General features: G+C 45.9%; 1 protein-coding gene and 1 long non-coding RNA gene across 3 annotated transcripts in view; both read left to right on the top strand.

The window, feature by feature from the left end:
- The window catches only part of LOC132459544 (uncharacterized), a 1,657-nt gene extending 1,463 nt beyond the window's left edge, over nt 1-194 (top strand). The window contains exon 2 of the long non-coding RNA XR_009526257.1: nt 1-194. This exon is cut by the window's left edge and continues 850 nt beyond it. This is a non-coding gene — a long non-coding RNA (uncharacterized LOC132459544).
- Nucleotides 1-8,598, top strand: part of sgk2a (serum/glucocorticoid regulated kinase 2a) — a 14,826-nt gene extending 6,228 nt beyond the window's left edge. For both annotated transcript variants that reach the window (XM_060054117.1, XM_060054108.1), the window contains exons 6-13: nt 627-758; nt 3,108-3,220; nt 3,467-3,503; nt 4,042-4,128; nt 4,724-4,819; nt 5,499-5,654; nt 6,051-6,140; nt 6,713-8,598. In XM_060054117.1, coding sequence (XP_059910100.1) covers nt 627-758; nt 3,108-3,220; nt 3,467-3,503; nt 4,042-4,128; nt 4,724-4,819; nt 5,499-5,654; nt 6,051-6,140; nt 6,713-6,868 — 867 coding nt within the window. In that variant the 3' untranslated portion in view covers nt 6,869-8,598. The remainder of the gene's footprint in view (nt 1-626; nt 759-3,107; nt 3,221-3,466; nt 3,504-4,041; nt 4,129-4,723; nt 4,820-5,498; nt 5,655-6,050; nt 6,141-6,712) is intronic.
- The last annotated feature ends 3,902 nt before the right edge of the window (nt 8,599-12,500 follow it).

The following is a 12,500-nucleotide window of genomic DNA, read 5'->3' as shown; positions in this document are numbered from 1 at the left end:
CTCTCTGGAGTCTTGGTTCCTAACAGGAGGGAGAGTCTTGGTTCCTAACAAAAGAGAGTCTTGGTTCCTAGCAGGAGGGAGAGTCTTGGTTCCTAGCAGGAGGGAGAGTCTTGGTTCCTAACAAAAGAGAGTCTTGGTTCCTAGCAGGAGGGAGAGTCTTGGTTCCTAGCAGGAGGGAGAGTCTTGGTTCCTAACAGGGGAGAGAGTCTTGGTTCCTAACAGGAGAGAGAGTCTTGGTTCCTAGCAGGAGGGAGAGATACTTTAACAGAAACTCTTTTAAGTTGAAAGTGACACCGATCACTAACGATCCAAAGTACTCTGGGTCACCGTCAAATTAAAAGTGCGATGACGTGAGCGTCATTTGATTCAGTAACCTTACTTACGCAACCTTCATCAGTCGACCAACCCAGTATCACTGGCTGCTGGTGATCCGGATGCCCCTAAGGTATAACCCAGTCAGAGACCAGGTGCAACACAGTCAGAGACCAGTACAACACAGTCACAGACCAGGTATAACCCAGTTAGAGACCAGGTATAACACAGACCAGGTATAACCCAGTAAGGGTCTGGGCCGGCCGACTGTTGCCTCATGAACCTTGTCTCCGTCTTGTGTCCGCTGATCGCAGCAAAAGAACATCATGGCGGAGAGGAACGTCCTGCTGAAGAGCCTGACGCACCCCTTCCTGGTGGGCCTCCACTACTCCTTCCAGACCCCGGAGAAGCTCTACTTTGTCCTGGACTACGTCAATGGAGGAGAGGTAGGCAGCCACACTCTACTAGTACTACTACTACGACTCTTCGTCCCCTGGGGGTCATAAGGCTTTAATGAGCGCTCTCCACTCCACTCGGACTCTGGCAGCGTATTTACGAATCCTACTATGACCACGCCAAGACCCGCCCTTCTCTGGCTGTGATTGGCCGGGTTGCATGCAACTCAACTGGACGCTATAGAACTCTACGGTAGGCTCGCTGTGAGCATTCGAAAGAGTCACAAAATAACCCCTAACCCATAACCCCTAACCCTAAACATAACCCCTAACCCTAAGCATAAACCCTAACCCCAACCATAGCAGCTAATATTAAGTCAGTAAAAGCGCGGTAGTCTAATCCATAGACAGTAGAATCAAAGAAAGGGGTGACGTCTGTGACGGACCAATCAGAAATAGACGCGGGCGTGTCTTTTTCGGGATATTGGCGTGGCCGTAGTAGGATTCGTAATGTCGCTCCCTGGCAGCATGTTGGGCCTCTCCCCATGACAGGTTCATCTGTTTCAGCTCTTGGGTCACAGTTCTGTGCCAGGTGGTTCTTGGCCTCCCAGGTGTTCTTTTGCCTGGTGGTGTCCATCTCAACGCCCACACTCAGGGTCAACCGTTCAGCTGTACAAGGAAGGGGTTTCCCCCACCAAGCCAAGGGATTGTTTAACAGTCAAATGTCCCTCTGATTTATTTCACCTGCCGAACGGTCAGCTCTTTCTCCCATTGGCTGGTGGAAGGTGTTACGTTTGCACCCTGCGTACGATCGTCATAGCAACAGGGCACAGGTGAATGATGTGTTGTAGCAGTATGAGTGACCCCGGTTTAACACATAGAGCTGATTACAGATTATATTTATTTATTTCAGGACAATGCACATTAAAAAACAAGTACAGCAGTACACATAAATGTGCCAGATTGTGGCCCAGGGGCTAATTTCCATCTGTAGTCCATAAGGCAGGTTGATGTTACAGTACTAATGACGAACGATATACAATAGTAACATTTGCTATATAAAACGGGGAGAAACAGAAAAAAAGTAAAACAGGACAATTCATTAACGTGTGTTAAAACAGAGACATGATTCATCAGTATGCTCTACTGGGCAAATACGGTACTGCATGCAGTTAGAGGTGGTTGCACGTTTGGTTGGCTCTAAGCCAGACCTTTACTTGGTTCTTGAAGGTGGCCAGAGTGGGACTTTCCCTTATAGTTGGGGGTAGTGTGTTCCATAATGCACTACCTTTAATGGACAGTGCGTTACGGCTGAAGGTGTGGCGTCCACTGCGTCCACACACATACGATAGTGTAGGATCCCGGTGGATTGGGAATTGGTATTGCTGAGGAGGAGATGGAACGCTGTTGATGTTGTCATAGTTGTTATGAGGAAGTCTTACCGTAGCTTTGCTCGTCTTATCTTATCTAAGTTTTGAAATGGGCTTTATGGGTGTTGGTTGTTGTTTTGTATCTCCTCTGGTAAAATGAGGTTGAACTGATATTTTTAGCGTCAGTTGAGTAAGATCCCACAGAACATAAGCTAATATTGGTCCCTGATAATTGAATTGAAAACATATTTGTAATAGAAGTCACACTGATTATCCCAACATGATATCTAATCACATAGCTGTGCTGCTCGCACACAAATACTTCAGCTACATCGTCTATACTAATATATTCACTATGTCCGTAAAGATTGTTTGAATATTTGTTCTTGTCCCGCATTTTCCCTGCTAAGTAAGATTATGTGCTAATTGGGTCCATATTGTCTTAATGTGCTTAGTTGCCTTTAAAGAACTTCGGCACTATCACACAAAGTTAATTGAGAGACGTTTAAACATTTGGGAGACATGTTTGTCCAATAATGGAATGCAATTGAAACCTCAAAAAGCCTAATTGGCGTTCAGCTTCGCCAAGTGCTTAGCAGCTCAAACCTCTGGTCCGCTGTAATCCCTCCGCACGCACCCGACCACTGATCCTTTATTGACATCAAACCAACCCCAGCACCACGGGGGGGACCAGTGGTCCCCCACGACCGGACCCCCCCCGGCCCGGAGAGCATGCTCACATCCAGACTCTCCCCATCTCAGTTTGAATGCTTTAGTCCATTCTTAGGATTGGATGATCTGGGGCATTGCTTCCCTCTCCGTTGTTTAATTTGATTCCAAAGACGTATTATGTCTTTGATTTGGATTCCCCACCTGGCCGCGCTGCGCCCCAAAAGTCTGGTGCACGTCGTAACCCCCTCCTCTCTCTCTCCCCCTCTCTCTCTCTCTCTTTCTCTCTCTCTCTCTCTCTCTCTCCATCTCTCTCTCTCTCTCTCTCTCTCTCTCTCTCTCTCTCTCTCTCTCTCTCTAGTTGTTCTTCCACCTCCAGAGGGAGAGGTGTTTCTCTGAGCCCAGGGCCCGGTTCTACGCCGCCGAGGTGGCCAGCGCCATCGGCTACCTGCACTCCCTCAACATTGTTTACAGGTCGGGACCACACACACACACACACACACACACACACACACACACACACACACACACACACACACACACACACACACACACACACACACACACACACACACACACACACACACACAAGCACACACACACATCCACACACATACCGGGCACTTGGCAGGGCAGCATTTTTTAATTTTAAAAATAATAAGAATAATATTATTAATTATTTCATCAGTTCTGAACGTGATAATGCTTTGTCTCCTGCAGAGATCTGAAGCCTGAAAACATTCTTTTAGATGCCCAGGTAAGCCAGATCTACGCAACAGAAAACTAAATGTTAGCCAAAGCAACTAATCACCTTCCAACAGTCCATAGTGTAACCTCTGCATCGGGGAAAGTATAGACCTAATATCTAACCGGTGCTTGATCGTTGTAATCCATTAACCGCATCCCCTGCTGTGACGCAGAACTTTGTGAACCTGGCACTGATGCCTTATTTCATGCAATGTTATGTTGTGTAATGTTAATATGTCACTGGGGATTTGTTAAGTCAATTGTAAAATAAATTAATAAATAACATTCACTCACAGTGAGTTTTGTGTGTGCAGGTGTGCTTACATATGACTGATCACCCCTTTAAATATGTCTCGTTTTGTGCGTGCGTGTGTGTGTGTTTGTGTGTGTGTATGTCGGCATGTGCATGTGTATGTTTGTTTATGCGTGTGTGTGTGTGCGTGTTTCTGTCTATGTGTGTGTGTGTGTGTTTCTGTGTGTGTGTGTGTGTGTGTCTGTGTGTGTGTATGTCTGTGTGTGTGTGTGTGTGTGTGTGTGCGTCTCTCCAGGGTCATGTGGTGCTGACAGACTTCGGGCTTTGTAAAGAGGGCATCGAGGCAGAGAGCACCACGTCCACCTTCTGCGGGACGCCTGAGGTGAACACATTATCACACATTATCCATGATAATCAATAACTCAAGACTAGACTGTACTGGTTAAAGGGGTTGTAGAGCACATTATCCATGATAATCAATACCCCTACCTGCTTGTTAATGAGCTGTTCCTGAAGCCAATGTAACTTTAGAATATCTCAAACTAAATACACCCGACCCATGAACAGGTTGCACACTGATTATCTCCCTCTGGAACTCCCTCCCTCTGGCCATCCCAAACTCTGACACGCTCCTTTCATTCACAAGTCAACTTAAATCCCATATTTCAGGACAGCCCACAACATCTGACAAATCACCCTCCGCTATCCTCCACCCCCTCTCTCTCTTAATGTGTCGTCTATTGTTGTGTTGTACTGTTGTTTATTTGACTTTTGTTTGAGTGTCTGTATTCCTTTTTGTAAAGCGTCTTTGAGTACTAAGAAATGCGCTGTAAAAAAACCGATCTAATATTATTATTATTATTAATCTCCTCTTTGAGGTTTGTGGTCTTCATGGCCCTGGTTGTCGTCCCCGGGCCCCGTAGTGATCTCGTGTTGACGTCGTTCCCTGTCTCCCCGTGGCCCCTACGGCCCAGCAGTACCTGGCCCCGGAGGTGCTGCGCAAACAGCCGTACGACCGCACGGTGGACTGGTGGTGCCTGGGAGCCGTGCTCTACGAGATGATCTACAGCCTGGTGGGTCCCCCCTTTGTCCGTGGGGTGGGGTGACGTGAGAGCGTGTCATGAATCGGAAACGTAAAGACACACATAGAGCATACCCTTTAAGGCCCAGTTCTTACCGCGGTGACCCGGGTTTGATTCCTGCCCCCCGTGGTGCTTTGCTGAATGTCTTCCCCCCTCTCTCCCTCTACCTTCCTGTCTCCTGGCTCGCTCGCCACAAAATGGCACCCTTTTCTCACTGCCATGCCAAGCAAAATCAAATAAGCAAAAGCCTAATGCTACCAGTTACTAAAATGTTACAAAGTCAACACTGTGGCAAGATCCTGAATACTCTGCGGTGTATCGGTGAGCTGGCTGACCCTCCTGTGTACTGATAGGCTAGTGCCATTAACATCAACATTAACAATTTTGTTGCGCGGTGCCTCTACTGTGCAAATACTGCACTTACCTAGGGCGGGTGAATTGTGTATTTTCACAGAATTAAAGTGGTGAATGCAGAAATATGACTGGTGGTGTATGAAATCAGTAGACACCAACCCAGAACTATATGCAAATTAACTGCCAGAACACCCAAGAATATATATTTAAATTTACATTCTACCATAAAAAGGATAAATCCTTCAAAAATATAAATCGTATGGAAATTAAAAACAGATCTAACATAGTCCCGCCCCCCCCTTCATCCTCCCCTCAGCCTCCGTTCTACAGCCGCGACATATCGGAGATGTACGACGGGATCCTGCACAAGCCCCTCCCCCTTCGCCCGGGGAAGTCAGAAGCGGTGTGCGCGCTGCTCGTCGGCCTGCTGCAGAAGGATCAGAACCGCCGCCTGGGCGCCATCGCTGACTTTGTGAGTGGTGGGCGTGTCCCCGGTCGCCGGAAGGGGCGTGGCTTGTTCCACGGCGGGCCCTCTTTCTAGAGCACTGCAGCTTTAAGAGGCACTCCTGTAGTGCTGCTTTAAGTTTGATGCTGCTGGACTCTGAAACAATTTAGATAGTGCAGCTTTAACCCTGTCACCCAGCATAATGTTTGTTCTTAGTCCATGGAGCTAGAATGTTAGTCACAGAGGTACATTGGATGAGTTTCACTTCATTATTCTTTGCCTTTTAATTATTATAGGTTTTACCTTAAGGTCAGCATATTCTCATTAGGAATCCTTAAATTCGGCGCTACAAATGTACAAAGATTATGCTCTTCATCGGGGCGTTAATATTTGTATATTTTGATCTCTTTCGTCTTGGTGCAGTTGGAGATAAAGAATCACGTCTTCTTCGCGCCGATCAACTGGGATGACCTTTACCACAAGAGGATCACCCCCCCGTACAACCCCAACGTGGTGAGTGGGCTCCTCCTCCTCTCAGGACACATTTCATCCGTCGATTTTATCACCCAGTCTGGATGCAGCTGAAGTTGAAGCCTCAGGTTCAGGTCTCTCCAATAGGACTGGTTGGTTTCGGTCCGATTGGAACTGCGTATGTAGTCTGTCCTCGTAAATAGAGGACATTTTAACCAGTTTTTTATCCTTACTCACTTGTATTAATATCAGCCACTTGGTACCCAAAGTGCCCGGCGTAAAATATATCAACATATGTGAGAAATAATAAGAATAATATATATATAATATGTATAATAATAATTTAGACTTTAGACTTTATCATTTATACTGTTTATACACTGTTTTGCCCTGTTTGTTGTTGTTGGTTTTGTTCGTCTCGTTTTGTCCTTACTTTAGCATTTACCTTAGCGACAATTTTTGTTTTAATTAATACTTTTTTATAGTATTGTCTTTCATCCTGTTTTTCCAATGCTGCTGGGCTGCTGCAACAAACACGTTTCTAATCTTATCCAATCGGACAGAAGGAAAACTGTCTGTGTAACTGTTGTGTTGTTCATCCTGGAACCTTCCAGAAAGGCCCGGCGGACACCCAGCACATCGACCCAGAGTTCACCCGCGAGATGGTCCCTAGCTCTGTGAGCCGGACCCCCGATTTCAACGCCAGCACCAGCTCCAACAACGCCTTCAACGGCTTCTCCTTCGTCTCCAACGAGGACAGCTTCCTGTGAGGTAGCAGTCACTTCCTGTAGCCGGCACTTCCTGTAGCGCTGAAGACGTCACATGACCGCGCATTTAGTCAGGGCGTCGATGAATGTGTGAATGTTATAATTGTAATGAGGGTGTAGCCGTTCAAACTGAATTTGTGATTGTGTGGAGGTGGGACGAACCATTAAAGAGTAAAACACGCAGAGATTAGGATTAAAGGATGTTCTGTTGGGGGTTAAGTCTGGCATGGATCTGGGTAAAAGCAAAGCATCCTGGGAATCTCCTCGCATCTTAACTAGATTTGTTATTAGTGTATATTACAAATATGATAATGCTTTTGTACAAACAAGTCTACCACAAAAAATCGTTTGAAGGTAATTGGGTCACAGTTTGTAATAAGGTTCAGTGGTAAGCCATTTATAAAACAAATCATCAACAAAACATAGATATGCAAGCCTTTAGATAATGATTAGCTTATCGTTCACAAAACATTCATATACATTTGTAGAAGATTAATGAGTGCTACGTTAAAGGGCCCCTATTTTTCCCCCAGGTTTGATGTTGATGGTCATTACAAGTCATAGTAGTCTTAAAATCCACCCTCTAGTGACATCATAAGTGGGCGTGTCCGCCCAGATGTCTGATGGGATATATCAGCCACTAACAGTCTGTCTACTTGATAGGCCGGTTGATGACAGCACTTCTTAATCATCTACAAATGTATATTCATGTTTTGTTTATGATATCTTCATCATTAACTAAAGGCCTATAAATGGCATACCACTGAAAGTTGTTATAAAGTGTTACCAGTGAAAATACTACTAGTTATTCTACTCACTCGACAAATTCATTTAAAAATCATGGATTGGATTCCTTGCTAGTTGTAATCTCTAAAATAGTTAACAATGACTTTGGCATACTTTTTCACTACACAATCTGTGCAGAAAACTGTGCTGTTGTAAATATTCTAAGTGTAATGTGTGTAATGTGACGAGAACTAAGCGCCTTTCCACCTTGGAATTGTTCCTGAAAATGTTAGCCTTGTGTAACATGGTAATACGGTGGATTGAATGTGTTTGGCTTAGCCGACAATGGACCTTAAAACTGAAACCCTTCGTAGAATGAACCTGAGCCAACTTGTTTCGTTATTTTATATGAACTAATGCCAATGTCATCACCAAAGGCCTATGTTGCAGTGTCATCTGAGATACTTTTACATTCTGGTGACAACCAGGAAACCCGTGGACACCAGTCACTTCAGCATGACTGGAATGACTGGAAACCATTGTGCACCTCTCTGGTGCTACTTCGGTTTTCAGGCCATTATAAGAGAAATGGTTCCAACCATGGTTCTACCTTGTGAATGAAAGTGTTTCTCACTCACAACAAACCCGACGGCATTCCAGTGATAGAAACACCACAAACAGTAGGATTATATACGAGCAGAGGAAACACGATGTGATCGGCGGGCGGGCGGTGTTTGTGGGCTCAACAACTTAAGACGGTTGTGATGCGACGTTAATGCGCGGACGGCCTGGTCGTGTTGCTCTGGGTGTTCGTGCCGAGGCCGTGTTGGCTGTAAACAGAGGAGGACGGAGCGAGGTCACCGCCAGCAGCACCGGGGTCCCGGAGGACTGGGCGCTGCTGAGGCAGACGTCTGTGTGCGCTGTTTCCGTATGCGTCTGTGTTTGTGTGTGTTTGTGTGTGTGTATATAGAGAGAGAACTGGTCAATAAACTTGTTTTCAAAACATGCACATGTTTCGTTTTAATGGGTTGTTAATGGAAACAAAAAAGTTGCGTACGTGTTGTAATGACCTGTCATGGAACACGAAACAGAAGGCGGAACAACCTTAAGACCAACAGGGGAAAAACATTTAAAAATTTGCATTTAAAGAGCAAGTGGGAAAGAGAATTCTGGACCATATGTCTAAGGTTAAGATGTAAGATGTCAAGATACTATGTGGTATTAAGGTTGTATCGTACCATGGTTGATACGACATGACTTACGCTTGTGTTAGAAACCGAGTCAAAGTCAAACATGGGTGTGTGTGTGTGTGTGTGTGTGTGTGTGTGTGTGTGTGTGTGTGTGTGTGTGTGTGTGTGTGTGTGTGTGTGTGTGTGTGTGTGTGTGTGTGTGTGTGTGTGTGTTTATATCTAAGTGAATGAAAACAGTGATGTATTCAGCCATGGTTAATGTAAACAGAACAAACATTTTTGAACTGCACGTGAAGAAACAAGCAATTTTTAAAACAAGGTCAACTAGAGTGCAAAACTAAAATGAAAAGTTCTCAAGAACTCCTTTATTTTTTTTTATTCACAGCACCAACAAATCAGTGCCTTTGTCCAACATTTAAATCCGTAGATTCGCACCTTCAGGTCTTAAAAAGCAATTAAGTTAGTGTTTATGTTTGGGGTACCTGCATGTGTGCACACACATGCTGCACCCGTCTGTGTTTGTGTGTGTGTGCACGCGTGTGTGTGTGTGTGTGTGTGTGTGTGCGTGTGTATGTGCCTGTTCAAACAGCGTCTGCTTCAAACCCCCCCCCCCCCCCCCCGGCTCTTTGACGGGGGTCTCCAGGTTTTTCCCGGGACCGAAGAGGAAGCCGGTCATCAGAAGGACCAGGTCGACTGTGAAGAACAGCCCTCATACGGGCCCTGTGGCGGGGGGGGGGGGGCCCTGGGTGTTGCCCCGTATGCGTACACACTGACGGCGGTCGGCAACCAGGGGCCAAAGCCCGAGGGAGAACCAGAGGGTCATCTGGTACCTCCCTTTCCACCAACGCAAACCCGATGCCGGCGCCGGGCTGGCTCAGGGCTGGTTCTGCACGCCGACGCCCTCAGAACCAGCTGGAGTCTCGACTTTAGGGATGCGACCCCGTTGCCCTAGCAACGCGTCAGGATGTTCAAATAAACGCTAAGATTAACGCGGTAAATGACGCTAACCCAGCAAAGAACCGGTTGGAGATTGGCACTGGCTCCGAACCAGTCCTGGAACCGCGTTGGTTGATCAGGGGCATCAGAGGAAGAGTCTGGGGGAACAGTGAGGGGAGGAAGCACGCGACTTAAGGGCTCTTTATGGTCCCACGTTCACGCAACGCAAGGGGGTTACGGCCCCCGTTACGTCCTCGCGGACCCTCCTTACGTCCACCGCAAGGGCCGGACGTGCGTCTCCCCAACAATGTTAACCTTCCGTCGAGGCGACGCGATCACAGCGAGGGCTGTGATTGGCCCGCTCACTAAAACCCGACGCAGAGCCATAAAGGTTCACGACTGCGTCGGAGCGTCTGCGTGGTCGTTGCGTTGCGTGAACGTGGGACCAGAGTCAGCCCTTTAGAACCGTAAAGAGGTAAGCGCCTATACCTTCAGACACGCCCGCCTGTAGGGGTCACCAGGATGACCAGGGAGAGGGAGAGGCCGATGGAGAAGGGTGAGGCTGGTGGAGCCCTGGGGAGTTGAGGACCTGATAGGGGACTGAGCGCTCAGACAGCTCGTCTAGTTCTGGAGGAAGCCGGAGACAGAGAGTCACCACAACAACAATGACAACAACACTCTCTGTTGTACAGCAGATCACAAGTCAAAGTAAAGGCTCAAGACTCACCTGTTCAGGGTCCACCTCGACTCTGCATAGCCACCCTCCCCCTTCTGGCCACCATTGTACATTGTATTGTATTATAGTACTTAACTGTATAGCAACATTGTATTGTATTGTGTACAATGTGTGTAACACAGGGAATTAGTTAGCCTAGCGATTGTTGTACTTGCACTTCTTATGACAAATGTACTTATTGTAAGTCGCTTTGGATAAAAGCGTCTGCTAAATGCCCTAAATGTAAATGTAAAATGTAAATGTAATGGCCCTCAGTACTTTGGATCTTTTTATTTATTGATCCTTTAAACTCATAGTCTCAGTTGCGATGGAGATCTCTTGCTCAGGAGCGACCGGTAGTTTAGTTTGACCAGACAAGCACACTGGTGGTCAATACATACAGTATATACAAAACCTGATTCAAACGTGGTTCGTGGAATAGTGCTGGGAACCAATATTAGTTCATGTAACTAGTCAATAGACAATTTGGAAAATCGGGCCACAGAAATAGGGCAGGCCTCGAGGTTGTATTTGTCCTCTGTAATTAGAAACCACGGGAGGGATAATCAAATCTAAATATCATCACACTAAACATTATTCGCAACGTAATAATATCCTAAACCTAATAGCGTTATTCTCCCCCTTCCTTTCAATTCAGTTCAATTGATTATAGATTACAAAAAAGTTAGGATACTGTGAAACTGGTTTGATGCATGTCTCTGTAAACAATGACGAAATGATGAATTTATCCATTCATAAAATCCCCACATAACCGCTCACAGCCGTCCATAATTCATCCCCCTATCCCCAGCGGTGTCCGTGCAACAGCGGGCGCGGGGGTGACCGTGTGCCGTACGCTCTGGATCTGGCTTTGGGGGTTTGGGCTACCCTGCTGGGCTAGCATGGAGCTGTAGAACCCGTTCAACTAAAGGACTAAAGACTAACTAAAAGGACTTTTTATGGTTCCACATTCCCGCAACGCAAGGGGGTTACGGACCACTTACGTCCTTGCGGACCCTCCTTGCGTCCACCGCAAGGGCCGGACGTGCGCTTCCCAAAAATCTTAACCTGCCGTGCGGCGACGCAGCAGCAAGGGCTGCGATTGGTCCGCTTACTAAAACTCGACGCAGAACCATAAACGTTCATGACTGCCTCGGCGAGTCTGCGTGGTCAATGTGTTGCGGAAACGTGGAACCATAAAAAGCCCTTTACTTCTAAAAAACTGACGCACAGTTCCGGCTGCGGCCGCCAGGTGGTGTCATGATGGACCGGTGTAATGGAGTTAGAAATAGTTTTGATTATGCGCGAGTTTTGCCAGAGTTGTATTATTTCTAATTGAGCCTCTTGTGGAGTTGTGGTGTGCTACAGGTCTGGTTTGTTTTGTCTGTTGCGTGTTGCCGTACCTCTTTAGAGCGGTCTTGCCGTGAGACAGAGGTATGTGCATAACAGTTCTCCCAGTATTGTATTTTGTTTAAGGAGAAATAGATAATTTAGGTGGTGTATTTTAATGCAGTGTATGTATTATTTGTTTTAGCATGCATTGTGATGATTTTGGAATAATTTAAATTAACTAATGAAACGTTTATTATTATTATTTTCATTAGACCATGTGCATGCTAACTAGCTTAAAAGTTCGTTATGCTATCACAGTAATGTTACTGCATTGGAAGGTAAATGCATTTGTTTTCATACATGCAGAGCCTGTAAAGATCAGCACCACCACGCTTTATGAAGACATTTTGTCTGTTGTCTTGTTTCCAGGTAGGCCTATGCTCGAAAGTGTAATAGGCCGATATAAATAGCAATCTTGTATTTCAGTTTATATTAATGCTGTTGTTTCTTATTTTATATGATTATTGTATGTATTTGTTTTGTAATGTTTAAGAAATAATTGTGTTCTTCAGGTAAAAAATTATTATTTTGATATAATAAGTAAGAGCGGTGACAGCCTGCACAGATCAACACCACCACGCTTCATGAAGACATTGTGTCTGTTGTCTGCGGTTCCCAGGCCTTCTTTAAAAATTAAGAAGATGAAAAGCACGTCGTTGTCCTTCAGTTCTTCATT

Source organism: Gadus macrocephalus, chromosome 1, assembly GCF_031168955.1.
Source record: "Gadus macrocephalus chromosome 1, ASM3116895v1".
Lineage (NCBI taxonomy): Eukaryota > Metazoa > Chordata > Actinopteri > Gadiformes > Gadidae > Gadus > Gadus macrocephalus.
This window is presented reverse-complemented; position numbering and strand designations above follow the sequence as displayed.